At 36.0% G+C, this 25,985-nt stretch overlaps 1 protein-coding gene across 1 annotated transcript in view; it reads right to left on the bottom strand.

Annotated features, from left to right (window-relative positions):
- The window catches only part of ca16b (carbonic anhydrase XVI b), an 82,982-nt gene extending 58,329 nt beyond the window's left edge, over window positions 1-24,653 (bottom strand). Inside the window, exons 1-2 of the mRNA XM_059570595.1 lie at window positions 24,075-24,653; window positions 5,836-5,922 (exon numbers count right to left, since the gene is read on the bottom strand). Of these exons, the coding sequence (XP_059426578.1) occupies window positions 5,836-5,922; window positions 24,075-24,162 (175 nt within the window). The 5' untranslated portion in view covers window positions 24,163-24,653. The remainder of the gene's footprint in view (window positions 1-5,835; window positions 5,923-24,074) is intronic.
- Window positions 24,654-25,985: the final 1,332 nt, after the last annotated feature.

Raw genomic sequence — 25,985 nt, 5'->3', positions numbered from 1 at the left:
CCAACCACAACAGGCTGTCATGGTGCTGCATTTACATAACATAAATTACTGAGAACGACCTTTGGAATCTTTAGCTGGCTCATATTCCTACATTTCCGAGTTATGAACTGTTCAAAATGGAACCCAAATGACCCAGAAATCACCCTAAAATGTTGAACCGTTCGTGTAAACAAAATACGCAAACTGCTCCTGTGATAACAGCATGCTGGGATGACGACGCTGTCAAACACCGATACTCTCTTTTTAGCACAAAGTGAATATTTGCTCAGATATAGCGAGAGGAAAGGGGAGGGAAAGAGATAGACAAGGGAGCGAGAGAGAGAGGGAATGAGAGAATACTGGCAGAAGAAAATAAAAACCTGGCAGAATATGAGAGGAAAAATATGAGTAATGATGCGTGCCGCGCACCTCCTGGGAGAGACCCTGCAGTGTGGCATATTATCTGTCCCTTTTAAAAAATACCTACACACACACACACATTTTAAATAAAACATAATCAAATCTCACCTTGCAAGCTCTACTGTAATATCCTAGGCTCCTTCCTCAGCCGAATCCACATCTAGCTAGTCTTTTTGTCTTCTTAAAGAAATCTAATTACGTATAACAACTACTTTTACATACATCTCCATTTATGAACAGAATGAAAAGAGTTTAATTATGAAGTCATTTACAAATGCAGCTGCAAAGGTGGGTCACATTTTGTTGACAGGCAATTAGCGGTGTCTCTGCAATTAAAGAGACCTGACAATTAGCACTTGGATATGTCATTTTTCTAAAGCAACACATGGTATTGGACCGAGTTCCAAATAGATCATATTGCCAGTGCCAGAATTGCAGGCGCATCTGTCACAAAAATAGCAACATTATTTGTTATGTCGCATGGGAGAGAGCAGAAAATTCTAACAGCACATGCCAAGCATGGACAAATTGCATCAGCAAAAAGGGGAAAAGTGGTCCAAGCTCACATGTAGGGACCATTTAGTTGCTAAATGTATAAAACAAAGTTCTGCTGTTTATGCTCATGTGGGGATTGTTTAAGTCTGTACTGTAAAAAAATATATATTTTTCGTAGATAATACAAAGATTATTGGAGTGGTTTTACAGGAGTGTGTAATTCAATGTGTTACTTGCCGTTTTATATTTGTTAAATTTCTAGAAATTTCTGAGTGAACACTGTTTTATGCCAATTTTTTTAAAACAGAAAAATTATCTCAATTTTTGACAGCAGTGAGACTAAATATTAAGCAAACTGCAACTTCTGCTTAAGATTCTTGTTTTTTTCAGATGCTTCTCCTGAGAAAAACAACCCCAGCAATCTCACATTACATCTAGAGTTCCAAAAAATATATTGGATGTCAGTGTAAATTTATTAAATTCTTCTATGATTAAATGATTTTTGTCTTCAAAGGGATTTTTAGAAACATCTGAGAAAAATCTGAAACTCTGGCACTTTTCTTTTCATCACTTCCTGACCTTTCAACATGTTATCTCAGCAAATAAAAGTGGCAAAAGGCCAAAACTCAAAAGTAAAAAAGTACAGTCTCAGAGATTACCACCAAACTTTATGAGAAAAAATAAACCCCTATATTAAGAGCTTCACTATAGCACTGCTATATGGAAACTGTCTTTATCCAAGGTCAACACAAAGACATATAACCTGGTATAGAAATAAATCCTAGACACCTGAGCAATGGAAAAGGTAAAAAAAAGTATATATATATACCTAATGAATCTGTTTCCCTCAGTCTGGTGTGATTAAGTTTTAAGGAAGTCAAAAGATGTTTTAAAACCTAAATGGTTGAATAACTATGATGAGTAATGTGTCACATTGCATAATTACTCCAAAATTTTGGTGCTGCTAATGATGCTGAAAATGACACACTTAACTTTTTCACATTTGAAAAAGGTAAAAAGTTTGGGGTGGGTACGATTTTTTTTTTATGCTTTTGAAAGAAGACTGCATTTATTTGATTAAAAATTCTGTAAAACCGTAATATTCTGAAATATGATTACAATTTTAAACAGCATCATTACTCCAGCTTTTAGTGTCACATGATCCTTTAGAAATCCTTCTAATATGATTTGGTGCAATGGAAACATTTCTTATTATCAATGCTGAAAACAGGCATTTAATATTTTTATAGAAACCGTGATACATATTTTTATGAACAGAAAAGTAAAAAAACCAAAACAAAAAAATTTCATTTGAAATTATATTAGACTTTTGGTCAATTTAATGCCTCCTCACTAAATAAAAGAAATACTTTCTTAATAAATAAATAAATAAAGAACTGTCCCCAAACTTTTGAAGAGTTTAATCTAAAAAGTACACTTGACATCCTATACAGTGTTTTTAATGCTATAAACAGCTTTATATAGAGAATCACTTCTTGGAATGAAGTTCTGGAGCACAAAGCAAAAAAAAGACTCCTTCATTTCTCACAGAACTGGAGGCTTTTCTATTGTAAAGGATTGTGCAATATTCTTGAGATAGTTGGAAGCTGTTCTGAAGACAAAGACTGGATCTACTCCTTATAAGGTTCTTCTTGAGATCAATATATTGTAAGAGGGGGTTCTGTTATTTCATCCACTCTATGAGAAAGTTAATGGGACACATTTCACACCTAAATTGGGAAAATTATCAACAAAGGCTTACTTATCTTGTTTCCTAACTGAATAATGTCAAGCTAGAAAATATGAGCTACAAAATAACTGTTGGATGACGATCCTTTTTCCAAGCAGAAAGCAATCTATAGCATTGGCTAATCATTACCAGTGTTTCCTGCACATTTTTTAAGCTTATTTTTCATCTTACTGCGTATAAATGCAAAGGTGTAAATCCTGAAATGGAGTTTAAATGGGCTTTTTGGGCAATCTGTAATTGTTCCCGCACCTGTCAAGCTTTGATTTGCTTTTGCTCTGAAAATGGGTTTAAAGGAAGGAAAAGGTAAATAGGTAAAGCCTGCAGAATGCTTCTGGCACCGAAATTATTGTGAGAGCATGAAAGGTTCTAGTGCATTCTGGCTCTGCTCAAAAGAAGCACAGACATGCAGACTAAAAAAAACTAAGAACGCTAGAACGCTAAAGACTCAGCTAAGAAAAGCTATTGAACTGCTTTCATGAACATCCTAAAGATGGCTTGTAGGTTAACCAATTCAATTGAGACGAAGTTAAGAAAAGCTTAACACAAAAAAATCATTAAAGGCACAGATTTTGGTCCAGAAGCCTGAGAGACTTCTATGTTTTGCATTCTTTACAAATTATTATATCAGCATAAATATTTGGGTGAAAAATCTAACTTAAAAATGTACATTTGATTTTCTCAGCCTCTTCTTACTTTATTTAAAATTAAATAATTAAATGTTTTCTTAATTTTATGACATAACATTTAATATAGATTTTTTTTTTGGAGAATTTCCTGTTTAATTTTAGATTTTAATATGGTCTCAGATATTTGAATTGATATTTATATTTGAATATTTGAATTTTATATTTAGGTAGTAAAATACAATGGTTTAAATAACATAAGATGCATTTTGTGGTCAATCCGTGACAATAAAGAACCTGAGATGATACCATGGCAAGCAAAACACCATGGTTCTTTAGTAGTGAAATATAATGTGCCGTAGCATTTCAAAGTATACAATGGTACATGTCCAAAAATAGTATTGCATTAGCATCATGTCCAAAAACCATGACAGTACCATTTGTATAGTATTTTCTCTTCTAAAGCTGACTAAAAACAACACTGGCTGCTGCAGACAGAGATCCATTAAATTAAATATTTTATTCTGTAGCGTTTGTTATGCTCTTTAATATAGCTCATAAAACTACTTGAGAATTGGAAACAGAAAAAGCTTTGATCCCAGAACAGTTCTGAATATCCAGACTGTTCTCTCTTTAGTCCACAGAAGCACATCAGCTATTGTGGCATCAAACCATCTAGTGACACTAGCAGGGGGGTTAACTTGACAGTGAACATACAACACGGTACTCTGACACAGACAAGCTGCAAAACAATGAAACTGAATCAAAAAGAGACAAAAATGACAGTTAAAGAGAATGCTGTCTGGTGAGAAAATAAATCCTTTGTAAGAGGGGAAAAAAATGTGCGAAAGACAAGCAAAATGCACAAACAAGTGCAGCAGACAGCTATTGCTTGTGAATTGAATCATAAACCCTTCATGCTGACTTAGCCTCATTTAATGCTTTCAGAGAAACTGCTGGGGAACCACAGCTATACCTGAGAATCAACAACATCTGTTCAAAACACTCGAAGAAATCATGAAAACTCATATAAGGGCTATAGAAAGTCTATCGTTTCACAGGCTACTTCGCTCAGAAACCAAACCTAAAGGAAAATTGTATTTCTTATAGGTTGCTCTTTCATATTTCTGGAGTTGAGTAGCTAAAAAAAAAAAAAGCTCTGACTATTTTAGTTCTTATTGAGTCTTTTAGTATCTTGTAAGGTTGGTTCACAATTGAATTAATTGCCTGTTGAATTCCAATTCAATTTCTGCAATAACAAGAATGATGCAGGATTGCAACTTGAATTTTAATGCAAGGATGTAAAATGAATTGAAAAGAACAAAATAATATGACCAGAAATATCAAGAAATGCAAAATTTGTCAAGATGAATGTCAAGATAATTTTTTAGAAAGTTATAAAAAAGTTTTTTAAGTCGGAAAGTTAGTTAAAAAACAGAATGATAGAACAACATATTTTAGATAGTGAGATAGAAGATATAGATAGTGGAATGATAGATTCCTCAATTCTGAATTTTGCACAACTCTGGTTTCTTGGCAAATCTTTTAGCTGCATGTGAGACTACTGTGTTTTTATTCTCATGAGAAAAAAAAATAGAATCATGATACATTAAGAAATATCTCCATTCGCGTTCCACTCGAACACAAACCAGACATTGAGACGTTAAAGAGATAATTTGGGGTTTTCTTTCCTAAAGGGAGATATGAAAAGCAACCACAAAAAATCTGAATCTCAGAAAACAGTATCTTTTGACATAGATCATTGGATCATGGAAAAGACATTTGGAAAACGCTGCATCGTCTATTAGAGCACTGAAAGAGAAAGCCTCGCAGGGCTTACCGCACGACTTCACATGGTAAATACACATATATGGCTGCCAGCAAGTCAAAAGGAAGGAAAAAGCACAATTTAAAGATCATTCCATGCTAGAGGGCTGCTGGAACCACAGGCATAAATGTTCCTCATCCCTCTGAGCACAGACACAAGTCGGAATGCTGGCAAAGAACAAGCCGGCACTGGTCTGTCAGAGCTTCAGAGCTGATGAAGCAAACCATTCAGATGCCCAGAGGAATGATAGAAGAAAAAAGTCTGAAATAAAAAGACAAAAAAACAGCTGGAAATACGAGGGGGAAAGAAGAAACAGAGTTTGAAATGTGATAAGAGCAGCTGCTGTTCACGATTATTGACCGTATGTCCGCCAGAGGCCATTGATTGATTCATTTTCATAACTCTCAGTAAGTACGAAATAAGAACTCTCCAGCAACCGCGCGCGAGTTAGATTAGTTATAGATTATGCAAAAAAATCTCTCTTTGAGACAAAGCTTTCAGTGTTTCCAATTGATTTTGCCCAGTGGCTGCCAAGTGGTCTTTTCCAGCTGCAAAACATGTAAACCTAACAGACCAAACCCACCCGCCGCTTTTCAAAAGGAAATACACTCATTAAATTTCCCAATAGGGTTGATTCCCCCAAAACACACAGGCTTATGCTGAGTAAACATTGTTGCTATTGCTTACTGATGCTGTGTACACATTTTCATTGCTTATTGGTCGAGGAGAGAGTGACTCACCTGAATACGCCCAATAGGGTTCCCCAGACGCCCTCCGCTCTCTTTGAGTGGCTGAGCTCCCACGACGCTCTGTTTCCACATGAGAAGCTGTCGGAGATAAATCAGATGACACTATAATGACTTTCCATTAGCCGAGCAGTCAATGCAAAACATGATCAATATTGCAATATGGTCCACCTTAGAAAATCCTCTAATAAAAAATAACTATTTTACCACTATTGCTTGAACTGTGTCTCTTGACAAAGTAATCAAAAGTAATAATAACACTAATAATAACACTCAAAGAGTACTCAGCGGGGCCTCCGAACCCGTGAAAAACCTGGCACTTTGCTCCTCTCATTAAAACACTCACACCAGCTCAATTTCCGGTCGCAAGAATTACCAAAGAACGGCATGATTTGTAATTCTGAAAGAGTAGTGGGAGGTCATGCTTAACAAACAGAAAGTTTATTTTTGATCATCAGGCTTCTTTTACTCGCACTTGTCAAGTCTGAGCTCATGAATTGATCGACTACGAAATTGAACCAACAGAGCAGAAATAATAGTTTCTACCAACAAAAAGAGTTTCTACATTTAAAATTCACATGCACGAGGGCTTGTTCAAAGCTTTGGGAAAAGTACAATTTGTCTTTTACTTCAATGAAGTGAGTGAAATGGAAAATCGCATTTAAAATCATATTAACCAATGACATGTGACAACCAAAAAGTGGTTTTGTCTTCATTCTATTCAAAAGTTTGGTAAAAGTAAGATTAAATAATAATAAATTAATAGGTATATTCAGCAAGGACACATTAAATTGACAGTTGAGATATTCACAAAACTAATTAAACTCTATTGTAAATATGCTGTTCTTTAAAAAAGTTATTTGTCTGTTCTTTTCAACACTTACATTATTATTAATATTTAATGAATATTTTTTTCACAGCATATTAGAATGTTTTCTAAAGGATCATGTGACACTGAAGAATGGAGTAATGACTGCAGAAAATTCAGTGTTGCCATCACAGGAATAAATTACATTTTAAAATATATTTAATATACTATTTAATTATACATATTTACAGGAAACCTTATTTTTAAATTGTAATATTATTTCATCTATGTAAAAAAATTCAAATAAATGCTTGGTGAGTATTGGAGACTTTTAATTTTGTGAAATAATAATCTTGATAAAGGCTTGACAATGCTTTTACTATTACTATTTTACTAAATTTTGTTACAAAATAATTCATTATTTGTAAACACACATTCAAGCATTCATGCATTAATACGAAATACATTTTAGGGCCACTGCACAGGATATGACAGTTTTAAGAAGTTCAAAGTGTAAAATTTATCAGCATATTAGATTTTATAACATTTGGTCATTGCAAAAAAAATGGGTCTTTATTACCGTAATAACTTTCAGCTCTGGATGATTGTATCTGTTCACTGAGTTAAATAAAAACAAAAATTCTGTATAAGTATTAATTTTCAGAATTCTGATTTTCTAAATCAATGTCGGCTTTTCATCTTTTGTGGCAAACATATACTTACACATGTTGTTAAACATTTCAGTGCTTTCACTCGCACAATATTAATTTGGTCTAATATTTGAGATCAATGTAGTGTACTGCTGAAAGATGAATGATTATTTTGCAGACTTAAACAACTTTCCTTGCTGTATTTTTTCCAAACCATTCATCCATCTATGCCAAACACCAATATAAGCCAGCACTATACAGAGCTCTTTATACGGTTGACTAGTGCACCTTTATTTCGTTCTCAGCTACTGAACTCTGTAGCCGATTCAAAGTGATTATTCGGCTCTTTGTGGCTTCTTTCATAAGTCTCCTTCTGCATGCAGGCTTTTGAGGTACAGTCTTTTCTAAGCAGTAGCTGAATAGCTGACTTTGTGACAAGATAACTGAACGAAATGTGCTCTCTGGGGCATCTAACCGACATGGAAATATAGGGATTTTTTTTTCTCATTTATGCCTTTGTTTAACTTGAACTTTCTCTGAATAGTCTTTAGTCTTCATTTTCATAGCTGTCTTACAAATTCACACCCCAAGAAATGACTGCTTAACTGAAAAAACGGTAATTATTTTAATGATGCACAGGTCACTATGGCTGTTCTTTTTCACCCGAGTAAAAGCAGCTGTAACAAAGATAATATCATAAATAAATAAAATGTAAAATGTACATCTACACACACACACACACACACACACACACACACACACACACACACACACACACACATGTATAAGCATGTGGGTCATTCTGTATCAACTCCTAAAGAGGAAAATGGCAGCATCATTATGTTATTTTAACACAGTTACTATTAGCAAAATCTGTTGACTTTAGCAATCCTAGTTGCATTATATGGCAATGGTGGCAGCTCAAAAATTGGAAAATTTGTGTTTTTTCCAGACTTTAAATTCCTGTAACTCATGAAATATTAAAGATACCTTGAATATCATTTCTTAACTAACTTTTCTTTTAATATCTTCATTTTAAGGTCCTACTTAGTTCATTTCCAGAGATATTGGAATTCCATTGTGGCTCCATGAGTAAACTGTTAAATTCTACACATTCACATTGGTCAAAAAACAAGTTAGAGCCACTTAGCAAAAAGCTGAAATATATATATATATATATATATATATATATGTATATATATATATACAGGTCCTTCTCAAAAATTAGCATATTGTAATAAAGTTCATTATTTTCCATAATGTAATGATAAAAATGTAACTTTCATATATTTTAGATTCATTGCACACCAACTGAAATATTTCAGGTCTTTTATTGTTTTAATACTGATGATTTTGGCATACAGCTCATAAAAACCCAAAATGCCTGTCTCAAAAAATTAGCATATTTCATCCGACCAATAAAAGAAAAGTGTTTTTAATACAAAAAAAAGTCAACCTTCAAATAACTATGTTCAGTTATGCACTCAATACTTGGTCGGGAATCCTTTTGCAGAAATGACTGCTTCAATGCGGCGTGGCATGGAGGCAATCAGCCTGTGGCACTGCTGAGGTGTTATGGAGGCCCAGGATGCTTCGATAGCGGCCTTAAGCTCATCCAGAGTGTTGGGTCTTGCGTCTCTCAACTTTCTCTTCACAATATCCCACAGATTCTCTATGGGGTTCAGGTCAGGAGAGTTGGCAGGCCAATTGAGCACAGTAATACCATGGTCAGTAAACCATTTACCAGTGGTTTTGGCACTGTGAGCAGGTGCCAGGTCGTGCTGAAAAACGAAATCTTCATCTCCATTAAGCTTTTCAGCAGATGGAAGCATGAAGTGCTCCAAAATCTCCTGATAGCTAGCTGCATTGACCCTGCCCTTGATAAAACACAGAGGACCAACACCAGCAGCTGACATGGCACCGCAGACCATCACTGACTGTGGGTACTTGACACTGGACTTCAGGTATTTTGGCATTTCCTTCTCCCAAGTCTTCCTCCAGACTCTGACACCTTGATTTCCGAATGACATGCAAAATTTGTCCAAACGTCCAGTGCTGCTTCTCTGTAGCCCAGGTCAGGCACTTCTGCCGCTGTTTCTTGTTCAAAAGTGGCTTGACCTGGGGAATGCGGCACCTGTAGCCCATTTCCTGCACACGCCTGTGCACGGTGGCTCTGGATGTTTCTACTCCAGACTCAGTCCACTGCTTCCGCAGGTCCCCCAAGGTCTGGAATCGGTCCTTCTCCACAATCTTCCTTAGGGTCTGGTCACCTCTTCTCGTTGTGCAGCGTTTTTTGCCACACTTTTTCCTTCCCACAGACTTCCCACTGAGGTGCCTTGATACAACACTCTGGGAACAGCCTGTTCGTTCAGAAATTTCTTTCTGTGTCTTACCCTCTTGCTTGAGGTTGTCAATGATGGCCTTCTGGTCAGCAGTCTTACCCATGATTGCGGTTTTGAGTAATGAACCAGGCTGGGAGTTTTTAAAAGCCTCAGGAATCTTTTGCAGGTGTTTAGAGTAAATTAGTTGATTCAGATGATTAGGTTAATAGCTTGTTTAGAGAACCTTTTCATGATATGCTAATTTTTTGAGATAGGAATTTTGGGTTTTCATGAGCTGTATGCCAAAATCATCAGTATTAAAACAATAAAAGACCTGAAATATTTCAGTTGGTGTGCAATGAATCTAAAATATATGAAAGTTTAATTTTTATCATTACATTATGGAAAATAATGAACTTTATCACAATATGCTAATTTTTTGAGAAGGACCTGTATATATTTAAAGAGGAATGGCTGAAGAACAAATAATGTCGAAACATGAAATCTTGTTTTCCTCAAAACAATGCAACCTACCTGTACGAGTTACATAAATATTCTTGTTCAAATGTTTGCATGCCTATTACTCAAGAAGTATTAAATATATCTTGACATCCTTTTAAATTCTGGTTCTTGATAAGCCTTTCTTCTCCAGTCTTCATTTTTAAGGCCCTATATGGTTCACTCTCGGAAATATCAGAATCTCAATGCGGCTCCCAGTTCTGTTGAATTTTACTCATTTTCTAAGGTCGAATACCAAAAGTGGTCATCTACGCCTTTAATGGTGTACAGGTTCCTATAAGTTCAAAATGGATCACGTAATTCAATGAATTATGGAAATGCAAGAAGAATGATATGTAACGTACTGTAAAAAACTGAAATGTAATATACACAATTTGACTTCTTAAGATGAAACATGGGGAGAGTTCACTGTACCAGGGACTGCTGGGGATCACGGGATGGAATCAAAAGTATTGAAGTGCACACTTCCAGGAGTGCATCAGAAAAATGCGTGCTGGGGTGTGTAGGATAGGATTTCTCCTCCAGACATATGAATATTTCAAGCAGCAGTAGTACCCTAAAATACAAGTTTTCTCAGCTGTGTCTGGTACACCCTGTTATTCTCCCTTTGGCTTTGTAAAGACCCTGCTTATCTTGCTCTGTGTGTTTCAAAGCTTCCTGCTGAGAGACCCCTGTGTCTATTTAAGACAATTAGAGAAACTCTCAACAATACTTTTCATACTCAGCTTTAGAGAGCTGTGTCCTCTTTGTTAAATAAAAGTGTTAATTTATTTTTCTTTTTTTAAATGGTAGTCTGTGGTAGTCTTTTAAATGGTAGTCTATGTTCCCATTAAAATGTGTTCACCAATGATTTAACATCCTGAGACATCTTTGCTTTGTAATTTGACACATTTTTTTACCTGTCATCTAGAAATTTGGCACTAAGGTGAGCAAATGATAAAATGTTCATTTTCAAGTGAACTACAGCTTTATCAAACCATTCCCTGATGATCACGTGCACACAAGTTGTGAGCACTTAAACAAAGCACCTTGTCAGGCAGTCATCAGCTCTCAAAACAAAAGTGCAATTCCTCATTTTATCTCACTCCAGAGTGTCTTAAAGTGACCCAGTCTCCAGGGGTGCAGACACCCTGGTGCTGCTACTCTTGCATAAAAAGATTTCCCAAGCCTTCGCTGCGCTCTTGCCCTCACTTGCATCATTACTTTGGAGATTAATTAGTGGCTGCACTAAGTCGATTCCTTCCAATGCAGCAATCACGTCCACTCTCATTGGTTAGTAAGCAATTAGAACTGCTCTCATTGGTTAGCGACCTGTCTGGGTCTGTTTATTGTTTAATCCCTGATGGACAGCAACAGACTTCGTAGAGTGTTGTACTAACATGGCAGACAATTAGCATCTGTGAAAGCTATCAGAAAGTATTCAAAGGTTATGAATGGGGTTCACTAACCTGTAATGATTTTCCTATAGCTCGTTTCAAAGGGTAAATATTAGGTTCCGACCTAAAATAAAGGACTTGATCCCTTAGTGCTTAAGCAAGGCTTGTTTGAAGTCTTCTCCCGTGGGTTTTTAAAACAGCAATGCCACATCAGCAAACCAGTCCTCTGGGGGAATATGTTTGCATGTCTGCCGTTTGATGCGGTAAGGAGATCACAAATAAAGTAAATGAAGGATGGCTTGCTAAAGGTGAGCTCTGTGTGTGTGTGTGTGTGTGTGTGCCTGTAGCCTGCTTTTAGTTATGAGGCAGGAGGGATACAAGAGACAGGCAATATGTGCGCTGGCAGATTGTGATGCCAGGTGCATTTATGCAATTCAGTGCAGCTAAACATGACATTAAAGAGGAACTGCTGCCTCTGAACTCAAAACATCAACATAACGGGTAACTTGGGCAACCTACACACGGGTAAACACATACACGCAAGGGCACGCATGTGTTAGCAGATGTTAAGTGTCATCTAACACACAATAAAACAACTGTTACATCTACCATCTTGAACAATGCAATCAGGGCTTAAGATTAACACTTGCCAAGCGCCAAATGCAAGTAAAAATTGACGTTGGTGAGTATATATAACAGTGTCAGTCTACGATTTTTTGTGAAACTTAGATGCATCTCGAATCCCCCTTCAATGCAGGTTTTTGTTTGCCAAGCAAAAATCTGAAAAATAACAGAACACTTCTTTTCTACAAGATGCATAATTCGCAAAATTAGCTATATATGTGTGACAAAGACTGTAATTAGTATTTTTCAGGGTTTTGTGATGCATATAGTATTCAAAAGAATAGTATTTATTTGAATAATAAAAAAATAAAAAAAATCGCCAAAATGTCTGTTCCCAAATTTTGAACAATAGCATGCACTTTGAACAGCAGGGTGTATAATAGTGTACTAATAAAAAAGTTACAAATAACGGTGAACCACCAATAATCTACTGACGAACCTGACAGGGCATACAGAATTTATCTGTGAAACTAAATATCCTCATTGTAGAGGACAAAATCAATTAAAATAATAAATCAAAACTAATACTGCAGTTAGTTTTGGTAATTTGTGCCACAAACCACAAATAAACATATCAATATAAAGCTACTGTCACCATGCTCACATAAGCTTCTCAGCGGACTTCTCAGCATAATACATAAACAACCCATACTCCCACTAGGCATGTTGAAAATAGACTGCCACACTTTAACATGAGAACTCAGAGGTTTAATTAAGCCGAAACACCCACTATGGCCCTTTTTGACAAATAAACATGGTTAAAGTAAAGACATGCTAAAATGCAGATGGTGTCGTGACACTGTTCTCATCAACCATAATGTTTTGCGATGGCTAAGTGATCATTCATCTCAAGAATTTTTTCATCAAGCTGCGCAGTTTTGAATAGCTGCTGCTATAATAACTAGAGCAAAACATGCAACCATCACAACACCCAAATGGAATCAAACTGTTCACATGAATTAGCACCAAATACAGAGACGTATGGGTTTGTTCATCATTGCTAATCAAATTCTGTTTTGCACTCACTTGTACAGTATAATACAAAAATTAGTTCTGTCATTTGTTTATAAGTTTATAATTACGAAGCAGGCTGTATAATTGGTGTGTTTTAAAGGAATAAGTTACTCATCCTTAGGTCATCCCAGATGAGTTTGTTTTTTTCATCAACAGGTTTGGATCTTATGAAGTGAAAAGTTGTGTGTTTACAAGAAACAAACACATCATAAAAGCATTTGTAACTTTTGGCCAAAATACCAGTCAATAATGCATAATAACACTTCATACAATGGAAAAAGTCCATCCAGTTGTCCTCTCACATCAAAATTCGCCAACATAACAGAACTCTTTTGAATTGTTTTTGCTACAGTAGTAAGCATTGCTAGATCTGTGCATATTTCTATCCCGATTCAGATAACATGACTTTTTCAATGGAGAAAGCAAAATTATGGATAGAAGACTTGTATTTTAGCTGAATGCAATGGTTTAAAGATAAAAACAACACAGTTTTTCACTTCACAAAATGTTAACTGATGGACTGGCATCAATTTATGAGCAAGTGATGTAATGCAAATATCTCTTCTGTTGAAGAACCAAACTCATCTACATCTTGGATGGCCTGAAAGCAAGTAAATTTCCTGCAAATTATTATTTTTTGTGAAATATAAAATTTATAATTGACTTTCAGTACAAACAATCATGTGCCTTCAGGTGCAATCAGTTTTAAGAGGCTTTAAAAGGGTGAAAATTTTAAAATGAATGCATTAATGAAACCATTATAAATATACATATATATATATATATATATATATATATATATATATATATATATATATATAATATATATATATATATGAAGGCATCAAAACTATGAATTAACACATGTGGAATTATATATGGAATTAGATGCATAACAAAAAAAGTGTGAAACAACTGAAAATATGTCATATTCTAGGTTCTTCAAAGTAGCCACCTTTTGCTTTGATTACTGCTTTGCACACTCTTGGCATTCTCTTGATGAGCTTCAAGAGGTAGTCACCTGAAATGGTCTTCCAACAGTCTTGAAGGAGTTCCCCGAGAGATGCTTAGCACTTGTTGGCCCTTTTGCCTTCAGTCTGCGGTCCAGCTCACCCCTAAACCATCTCGATTGGGTTCAGGTCCTGTGACTGTGGAGGCCAGGTCATCTGGCGCAGCACCCCATCACTCTCCTTCTTGGTCAAATAGCCCTTGATGCCTTCAGTGTGACTCTACAATTTTCATAGTCATGAAAATAAAGAAAACTCTTTGAATGAGAAGGTGTGTCCAAACTTTTGGTCTGTACTGTATATACAGTATATATATATATATATATATATATATATATATATATATATATATATATATATATGCATGCACAAATAGGCAAAGAGTAAATAAACAAAAGTGGGCTGAGTTTCAGTGTCCAGGCACGTCCTAATTCAACACGCAGGTCACAGCAGGTCAGTCTATCATCTGCACTACTCAAGTTCCTTAACAATACCTCTCTTTGTCGACCTTTACTGAAAGCTCTAAATCCATGGCACAAACATCCTTAAATGGCACAGCGGACATTTACACTGTGTTCCAAAGCAAGTCCTCAAAGGGCAAACATGGCACGCACAGACCTAGAAGCGGAAAAGGTCAGGAAAGCATAATGGATGCACAGCTCCTCCCTCCTACCTAAAGCACCTGACGTGCATGGAGATATAAACGCTAGCGATAAACCTCAGTCGGTGGTTTGGTTAGTGCAGACACTCCTTTGATAAATGATTCGGCATGTGAGTGATTTTTCTTTGTGTCCACAAAGAAATATAATCTACTTTCGTTACAGAGGCTTTTCAAAAGAAGAATCGAGAGCCGACCATGAAGCTCTCTTGAGTTATATTTAACTGGGCCTCTGCCTCCCGCTCTGGCTTCATAATCTATTTTTGCGGTTAGTGTTTACATTTGCCTGTTGACCCAGTGGAGATTGTCTCAAAAAAGATGTCAGGTTAAATAGCTGACCAGAGATTATGTGTCATTGTGTGAGAAACCAGCTTAATACTGTGAAATGGAAAGATCCTAAAAAGGAATAATGGAAAGATCCTAATTACTAAACTGTGGATGACAGCTTTGTATGGCAATAGTGGAGCGTATAAGTTGCATCAGCGACATCTACAATGTGCATATTTCTTATAATTAGACTACTCTGTTCCTATCACTAAACACTGTCATTATTAAACAAAGGAACAATAAAAACTAGGTTTTAGAAGAAAAGTAACAGTAAAGTGGTGCTTGCACAAGCAAAACTTCACCACAGTGTCTAAGAACTTTTACTCTGTTTGCTAAGCAATTGCGAAGATGGTTTCTAAAGTGTTGCTAGGTGTTCAGACTGATTGCTAGATGTTGGCTTATTGCTTTTAAATCAAAAGAGTCCACTCCAAATGATATTGCACATGATATTGTAGTCCCTAGTGGGTTTTTCGTCTGCCCGACAAAAAAAAATCTCTAAAAATGTAAGAGTGAAAAACAGTAAAAAGATCTTAGAATGAGAAGAATAGAGTAAATATGCAAAGTCAATGCAAATACAGAGTTCTGTGAGATTTCTATGAGAGGTTCTATTGCTAGGCAGTTTCTGAAATTCTCTGACTGATTACAAAGTTCTAAGAAAAAAAGCATACAGTATGCCAACCCATTGGTAAGGGAGTCTCTGCTCTGTGGTTTCAATGAAGTTAGAGGTTTCTAGGCTATTATGACTGTTTGCTAGGTTGTTGCTAAGGTGTTGCTAGGTGGTTGCTTTACAATCACCCCTATTCAGAAGAGCTCAAATCTATGTCAATGAATGCGTTTTGTCGTTTTTTTTTTGCCACCAGTGAAAGTGAAAGACATACTGAAAACATTAGTGAAATATATATATATATATATATATATATATATATATATATATATATATATATATATATATATATATAAAAACCTTGATTTGAGTTGCCAAGTAGTAACATAAAACAGTGAAGAGGGGGAATCGCTTCTTTGCCTCAGCATTTACAGAGATGGCCCTATTGTAACTTAATCACTAACTTCTCACATGTAAGTAGTAAACATTTATCCTCATTCGTTCAATCAATGAGGATAAATCAATGTCCAAAAGGAAGAAAAGATCCTATCTATAGTATTAAAGCAAAAGGCACGGGACAAGGTGGACCCCCACCATGAGTCTGGAGTCAAAGCAAGCCATCCCACATTGTGTTTGCAAACCACTAACATCCTGGCTTTATCCTGTATTTATGGAACAAGTGATGGCCTATTGTCTCATTGTTTAATAAGAAGACTGACCTATTTTAAACAGCAATACAGTACGACTTCCTGCATGGAAAAGCCAACGGTTAAACAGCCGCTGTGGACCAAGGCGGCTCCGTTTTATAAAGTCTTCCATTGGGTTCCGCTGGAGTATTATGTGATCATTCATGAATAAAATAAAAATGGCAAAGTAGGCTGCATAATGTAAAATTCCATTGAGGCTATTAAGAGCAGAGAATGCCTTAACATCTACCCGGTGTGAGAGATAATTACGGTGTAATTAAGATCCCTATAGACGGAGTCTTTTAGACCAGTAGCCATCACTAAAGCTGCCAAAGCTAACACTAAGGACTTACCAGCTATAGTAGCTGAACGCTCTGCTGACTGAGTCTATCAAAAGCTTGGGCAAATCCATTAGCTGGATTAATCATATGTTATAGGTTTGAGGAAAGGGCAAACACATTTTCGCTATTAATTATCAAGCAATTGGATGAGAGTGTAAAAACCTTTAGAAGGACAATCATAATCATAGAACCATAAAAGGTCGGAAAATCTACTGATCCCAGTTTTTAATCTAAACTAACTGTATTCTGAGTTCAGAAGGTTACTTTGAAACATCTGAGATATTCATAAGAAAAAAAAAGAAATCACTTTAGACCCGTACCATTCAAAAAAGAATATTCTGTCATTTACTCACCATCAAGTTGTTCCAAACCTGTGTGAATTCCTTTCTTCGGCTGAACACTAAAGAAGATATTTTGAAGAACGAAGGCACCAGTTTACACTAGATTTTTTTCTATACTATGGAAGTCAATGGGCACCAACAACTGTTTGGGTATCCACATTTCTCAAAATATCTTATTTTGTGAGAAAATTCTGAGTAAATGGTGACAGGATTATTTATTTATTTATTTTTTGGGAGGGAGGGGGTGAACTATTCCTTCAGTAAAGTACACTGCAAGCCTCTCTATCGCACTCTGGATTGAAACATAACATTTGAGGTTCTTTACAGAGATGATATAATACATGCAAAGACAAAATTAGGTAAACCTGAAAAAAAAAATAGATCCTGAGTGGTCAACATATAAATCAATATTAAAATGATCAAAACAAAGACCTAGTGGTTAGCATACATGTTTGACACCTTGAGCTATGGTGTTCAGGTGGGAACAAAGGTTTGAGTAAGACTCCCATAATTTTCTCATTCCTTCCCTTTTCCATAAATAAATAAAATCACAAAAATGAAGAAACAATTTAAGCATCACTCTGAGAAAACACGTTAAGTATTTTGTTTGTTCTGCCATTTTAAACTTATTCATTGTGGCTTGTTGCTTTCACAAAACAAAAACTGTCAACAGAATATCAACATGATGCTTATTGAGACTGAATGTGTGTTTATCCCCTTAGAGGAGCTGCAATCTTATAATTCTAAAGTCTCTAAATCAAAATTAAAGGCTACCCAACAAGCGGCTCTTAAATCTCATGATGTGCCTGATCTAAATAATCACTAAGTATAAAAAAAAGGGTGGCCTGCAAAACTATTGTTAGATTAGTAGTTTTAAATAGACAATGGCATGTTCTAAACTATAATTTTATATACTCAAAGTGTGTGTGTGTGTGTGTGTGTGTGTGTGTGTGTGTGTGTGTGTGTGTGTGTGTGTGTGTTTGTGCACATGTCCATCCACCTCAGCAGCACTATCTGTTATACATCTGAGAGAAGGAAATTACCAGTTCTCTGAACATTTTGAATGGACTTGCAACAAGTCGAGGAGTGCGATAACTCTCTCGTACTTCTATATCTCAACAGTATTAAGGTCAGGAAAGAGAGTGAGTGAGAAGAAAAGAAAGAAGGACGACGTGACTGTGTGAGAGAGAGCGAGAAAAATATCCACTCCAAGGCTTCAGAAGCTGTCACGCTATTAAGGGCACAAATCAATCATTATATTAAGATAATATAACCTCTCTCTTAAAATAAAATATAATTAGCAAAATCATTTTGGAGAGGCTACATGAACTGACATCCAATTACTGCCATCAGATTGTTATCTCTGGATATTTCAGGGCTTATAAAACATAGCTATTAACTCATAGCACCGTATATTGTTTTAATACGTCTGCACAGAATTAAATATACATGTAATTATCCTATACAAGTATTATACACATAAAAGATACATCGGAGAGTGCCTTCCAGCTAAGCAGCTCGCTCATGTGCTACAGTATCATCAAAGGCACCTGTGAACCAGCAGAAACAAACAGTCTTTCATTCCAAACATCCTAAGCCTTTTTAACGTGGTTCACAGTGTCATTGGTGTGGGTGATTGGACAGTTGGCTTGGAATCGATATGAGGATGTGGCAGGTCAAGGCCCTTCATCAACCACACAGGAGATCCAAAGCGCAGCATGTGGCAATTGGAAACATATGATAAAAGACTCATAGAGAGCTTGAAGAATCTCCGACCCGATCCCTGGCCTCAAGTTGTGTGCTGCTGCACCTCAATAAAAATGTAAATACCTCATCTGCTCTGGGCAACTACTCACTCAGCTGCTAAAGAAGTCAAGACAAAGTCTCAAATAGGGAGGGGATTACACAACTGCTCATTCCCTCTTCTTTTAAAGCACTAATTAAAATAAAATTGGCAAATACTGCTGTGGATAACAGAATACAGAAGATACTTCATGAGAAAATGCTGGACATCTTCAAAACCGAAATACCGTCTGCAATCATTAAGCACTGAAAGATTCTGGTTTTTAGAAAATGAGACTGAAGAACTCGCCGCCATGATACTAATGATTTTTTAAGTGTTGCTATACCATTGCTAAGGGGTCCTGGGTGGTTGCTAGGTGGCCACTTATTAGTAAAACTAAAGATATTCTCTAAGATATTCTGGTCACTAGAGTCCCTCTTTCAGTGCAAATTGAAGGGTTTTTATGATTCAGGAGGTGAAATTAGTCTAATAGCTTATAAATGTGATCACACATAATTAATTAGCAATTCAACTACCTACACAATTAGAGTATCTTTCAATGGTGCAGAACAAGTTATGTTCATATTTTTAAAACCTACAGTTTATATTTTTCAAATTTACAATATCCCTTGTTTATTATTAAATCACACAAATAAGTATGGATGCACAAAATGGTGTTTTTCAAAAGTTTGGGGTCTGTAAGATTTTTCAAATGTTTTTGAAAGTCTCTTATTCCTCCCATAGCTGTAATTTTTTCAGTCTTTTCTGTCACTTTTGAACAATTTAATGCATTCTTGTTGAATAGAGGTATTCATTTCTGAAGTAAAAGTATAAATATTTTCAGAAAAATAAATAGATAAATAACAATGAATTTTTTTTTAAATAAAATCAATTAATTAGAGATGTTTTGATTACTAAAACTTACTGAAACCATTCAAGTCCAGAAAGGAAAACTAAGTAGATAGTTATTAGTGCCGTCAAACAATTAATCGCGATTAATCGCATCCAAATAAACGTTTTTGTTTCCATAATATATGTGTGTGTACTGTGTATATTTATTATGTATATAAACACATAAACATGCATGCATTATTTTTATATATTAAATATTTATTTATAATATAAACTATATGAATATAAATATAGACACGTAACTACATGTAAATATTTTCAAAATATATACTGTATATGTATTTCTATATACATAATAAATATACACAGAACATACTATATATATATTATGCAAAAAAAACTTTTATGTTGTACACGATTAATCGCGATTAATCGTTTGACGGCACTAATAACTATCTACTTAGCTGCAAAAATGTATATTGTCCATTCCTACAGGAAGTTGAATACTTCACATAGACATTTTAGAAATGTTTGGATTTTTATGTCAGATGTGATGGTAATGATCAAATAGAAATAAATGACAAAAATGACTATGCACAATAAGGCCCGAGATGGGAGGAGGAGAGACGTCCCTCCTGAATCTTCTCCCTGCTGACAACATACTGCTGACGAAGAAGAAACAAGCACACACACATCTCAGAATCCTAGAATAAGTCACAACAGGATACAGAAGCATACCATATTCTCATCTTGAGGCATCTCGTCAAATCATCACTTGTCGAAATACAAACAGTTGGGGCGAAACGCCAGCATTTTATTTGCCTAACAAGCCATATCGGAGTCTAAAATGCGTGTTACAACTCACAACAGGAGTGATCTTCCAGGGAGCTAAAACTTTAAATCACTCTATTAAAGCACTTGCCCACAGTCAAACTCCAATCCCGTTTAAAAAAAAGACTGTAAAATGCACGCTAAAGCGAGCCATTGACATATGTAAAAGTCACACCCATCTGTGGATATGAAATATGGTTCTGGATCACGGCTTCCCATTATTTTTAATGCTTCCTGCGTATTGATTTTTTACTCTCTGCTTTCAATTAAATGCTTTACAGACTCTTTGTATGCAGGTCAGGATTTTGGTGATGGGTGGATAAGAATGGCAGAGGAGCAGAGGGCTTCTTTTTTTATTTTATTGTGCTGACTGCCTTTCAATCACACAGGAAAGGACTCCTCATTAGGGGAAGCAAGAGTGAGGCAACATAGACTTAAGAGCAAGGTAGAGCATTAAAAATCCAGTGTCTTTTGACAGGAGGCTCTTGATGGATACTGGTGTCAAGCAGAAGCTTCATGTGGTGTCGGCCAGAGGAGATGATAGACGCTCCCCACAGGGTTGGGAGATCTTTGACCGTCTTTTGAAAGCACGAAAGAACACACAAATGAAAAGTTTAAACTATGCATTTGATATAAGTTTAAAGACATCTTCAAATGCACAGGAGCAGGTAGTAGCTCGAGGGTGCGCATTAAATTTGACACAAAACCTGCTCGGATGTGAACTGGGGGCTTGTGATTGACTGTGGACATGTCCAGTAATACTGTGAAATATTATTATCTTTTAAAATAATTGTTTTCTATTTGAACATATTTTGAAATGTAATTTATCCCTGTGATGCAAAGTTGAATTTTCAGGATCATTACTCCAGCCTTCAGTGCCACATGATGCTTCAGAAATCATTTTAATATGCTGATTTGCTGCTTAAATATGACTGGAGATCTATTATTAATAGTGGTTATTATAATCGAAATTAAAATAAATGTGGAAAGCATGATACATTTTTTCAAGATTTACTGATGAATAGAAAGTTTAAAAAACATTTATTTGAAATAAACTGAAATATAAATGTTTTGTAAAATTATAAATGTCTTTATAGTCACTTTTGATCCATTGAATGCATGCTTTATCTTACATAACCCAAACTATTTGAAAATTCAGCGCTGCATCACAGGAATAAATTATCTTTTAAAATATAATAAAATAGAAAACAGTTATTTTTAAATTGTATTTAATAGAATTGTTTATCAAATAAATACAGCCATGGCGAGCGTTAGAAACATCTTTAAAAACTAAACAAAACGGGAAAAAAAATCAATTGTTTGTCCAGGAATTTATGTTTTAATCTGACATACCAGTATATATTTTGTCTCCACAACGTAAGCAAAATCAGAGCCACACAAACAATATATAATTCAAATTCCGAATGAAACAAAAAGAATAATCGGAAGTCCCAACCCATCCTGAACCAAATAACGAAGTGCCCTTTTATTTCTGAGAGGACAACAGGGGAACAGTCTTGGGTCAGAAAGTTTTATCATCGAACGCCGATGCCTAGTGGCCAGCTTGGCTTCAATAAGAATAAAACATCTGTTCTGATTTTGATGTCATATGTAACCTCTCCCCATAAACCATTACGCAAGCTGATGTAACAGGCTGTTACCATTATTAGAAGTTAACCATTGCCCTGCATACAGACCATCTCAACTCATTGCCAGCTATATGATACTGCTAATAGAAATACAGGGACGAGATCTGTGACAGTGTACAAAAGCACAGTCAAATAAAAGCTAATGAGGGCTGGGACAGGAAAAGGAAACACTGATTTGCAATGTCCGCCATGTTCCGCTCATCTGCTCAGGCTTTTATCTATGAGTAATACTGGCCCGACACATTTCCAAGCTTATATTTCTATTAATTTCAGTGCCGCCTCGGCAGTGGCGAAAAGGTCTGGGTTGTTCAATTTGTTATCATGTTCCACATTTCCAGCCAGACTTATTGCTTGGATTTTTTTTAACCATGCTCATTAAGCTCACATGATGTCAAGAGTGTCCATGAGCCACAGTCAAAAAGGGAAATTTGGAATATGTGAAGCTTAAAACAACTGCTATATCTTTTTTGTAACTGCTGACATGATTCCTAATGATTCTGTACAATGGTAATGTGATGATAATGATAATGATATTGCACAACAATTAAAATCATATTACCAAATCACAAGACCAGACATGGTTAGGAATGAGAATATAAGAACATATTATTGGGCACCAAATGTGATACCGGTCAACCACTTATAAGAACATTCAACAGTCCCCTTTAATGTCTATGGTGGGAATGGTCCTAGTTAGGAAAACTTGTGGTAATTAAGCAAGATTTACACTAAATATGTCAGTTGTGTTTGATCAAAGGGTCCATAAGATGGTTTAGCTGGTCTTCCCATCTGGTCAAGATGCTCTTTTGGCTGGTATTTTTCAGATGGTCAAGCTGGCAGCTAAATCTCAGCTTGGCCAGGTTGAAAGACCAGCTTAAACCATGTAAGACCAACAAACCAACTTATGCTGGTTTAAGCTCCTTTTTGTCATCACTCTTATAAAATATCCAACCGATGAAAATTAAGAACTTAAGGGCAACAAATCAACTGAATATAATTTAAGCCAGCAATTAAACTAAAGTAAAATCTAAGTGGTACAACATTTCAAATCACAGAAATTACTGTGACGGGATGGAAAATAAAGATGCTTTTGTAATGGTGAAAACCTTTTACAGTACATCTGCTCACAAGCTGAATGAACATCTTAAAAGATTTTTTTCTTCTACAATTTAGATTAATTTCATAATAAGAGAAGCATTTCTGAATGTGAATCTTGCAGCCTGATACAAGGAAGCCATAAATTAAAAAGTAAAAATGTAATTAAATTCAATTTAAAAAATACAAATAATAGAATAAGTGCTTTTTATTTATAAAGGACGTTTAACATTTACATTTTTCCTGTACAAAACAATTATAGATAAATACAATAAAATGCAATAAAAATAAAATAATAAATTGTTATATAAAATAAAAACAATACAAATAATTACATTAAAAAGACATTAAATAATAATAAATACTTCGTCATTGGAATTAAAATCTACAAGTTTCTGGATACCCTCCACATAGCCTGGATGACATCACCTCGGGAACAATCAAGTCCGTGAGACCATCCGAGCTCTGCTTTTAGTCTTTACTTCTGTCACAGCAGGGCAGAGGTCTGCGAAACTGACCTTCATGAATCATATGCACGGTTTAAATTCTGAATTATAGCATCTACAGTTAAGATCATTTTGCTTTGCAAGGCACATATTTGCCTTTAATATACACGATCACTCTTAATGCCTTATGATCTGTGATGCTGATCGACACGAACACACCTGCTTATTCAACACAACTTTTTGCAGAGAAATATCCCACAATCACAGTTCCTAAAATATTAAGCACAAAGGCCTGTCTTACCGGGATGACAGATGATGGGTTGGATGAGAAGGGCTGATAAAGTCAAACACAACATCCTCACACGACACGATCCTCGCAGTCTCCACATGTCCAAATGCGCAATTAGAGCAACACGGAATGGCGGATCAAATCGAGCGTCAATGAAGGAAACACGTTCACTTGACTAACCAAAAGAATTAACGTTACAAGTGATCGAGGCGATTTTAATGACCGGCGACAAACCTTGAGCCTGTTTCGTGGGACATTTCGGACAGCCCACAATCCGCGCACACTTCTGCTCTCTGTGGCGTCCTTTACATTCTCTTTACATTCTTAAGTTAATCCCAACCGGACGGACTTTGAGAGGCTCGCACTGGTTTAGTTCTTCTTCTGTACAGCGGCTATCGCACTCGCGCATCTACAAAGTAAGTCGCTTCGATGACATTCGGCGCGGTCCGCTTCTCTATCCAGGAAGTTGTGCATATGAGCGTTTCGTGTTTTGTCAGTGGAATTAGTTGAGAAATCAAAGCACTGCCCTCTGGATCCTAGCGCCGGGGGGCTGTGGTTCTGCACGCCTGCTGAGGAAAGACGAGGATTGGCTACTGGACAACTGTGGCACAAGACTGTTTTAATAGCGTGTCTTTCTAAAGCAGTTAGTTCCGCTCATGAAATCTGATTGGTCAAAGCGGCGTTCCAAACATGTATATTAAGTAGAGTCGATGACGTGTCGCTTTTTTGTACGGAATTTTAGTTCATTAAAAAAATACACCTTTTCTATAAAGAAAATTACGTATTTTTGCTATTGTTTGCGAGGTTTAAAGTTTTATTTATTTATATATATATATATATATATATATATATATATATATATATATATATATATATATATATATATATATATATATATATATATATATATCCTAGTCTGGACTGGAGCCGTACGCTCACGCCACTCATATGCTGTTTAAGACCAGCTTTAAGTCTTTGTGATGCTAGTAACCACAACCTGCTTCCCATTTCAGTGCAACAACACTTCTGCTAGTGTGATATTGTTTAATTATACACTATTATACTGTTGGGACAGCTCTTTATTTGTATACTGCAAACTAAAGAAAAAATCTACAGCAATGATATATCTTATCAAGCTATGTGTGGTTCCACCTAATTTCATAAACCAAATGATTTTGGGATATCCTTTTATATCATGCCACCATCAGCAGAACTCAATAGGCATTGCATTTTCATTCAGCCCTCACTCTTCACTGGAAGACGGGAGAGTCAAAATTACCCTGCAATGTTGACAGAGGGTTTACACAGCATATTCTGTGCTTCTCAGATTTCAGCAGTGCTCAAATTTCCCACTTGCCAACAGTTCAGTTAAAACAATGTATAGCTATATTCAGTTATCCTGTCAGAAAAGCCATAGTTTCTATCCCTTCTTCACATTCTGTCCTCAGACACTGTCGCTCTCCAAGGTGCTGAAAGTTTGCCAAGCTGTCATGCATTATCCATGGTGCTGATGACTCCCATTTCATGACAGTGTCACTTATTAAGAAACTGTATGCACTCTTGTAAATCACTGTGCAATTGTTACTTTAAAGAGATATTTTTAGTCCGGCAGGCAGTTTCAGGTTGTTTAAAATTTACTAACCCTCAGGCCTTCCAAGATATGGATGAGTTTGTTTCCTCATCTGAAGGAATTTGAAGACATTTAGCATTACATCACAGGGATCTTCTAGAGCAGTTGCCTCAAACACAATTTCTTGAGGGCCACAGCTCTGCACAGTTTAGCTACAACCCTAATGAAACTCACCTGATCTAGCTAATCAAGGTCTTTAGGATCACTAGAAACTTCCAAGCAGGTGTGATTTGGAGCTAGTTGGAGCTAAACTCTGCTGAGCTGTGGCCCTCCAGGAATTGAGTTTGAGACCA

Source organism: Carassius carassius, chromosome 17 (assembly GCF_963082965.1).
Source record: "Carassius carassius chromosome 17, fCarCar2.1, whole genome shotgun sequence".
In the NCBI taxonomy this organism is placed as follows: domain Eukaryota; kingdom Metazoa; phylum Chordata; class Actinopteri; order Cypriniformes; family Cyprinidae; genus Carassius; species Carassius carassius.
This window is presented reverse-complemented; position numbering and strand designations above follow the sequence as displayed.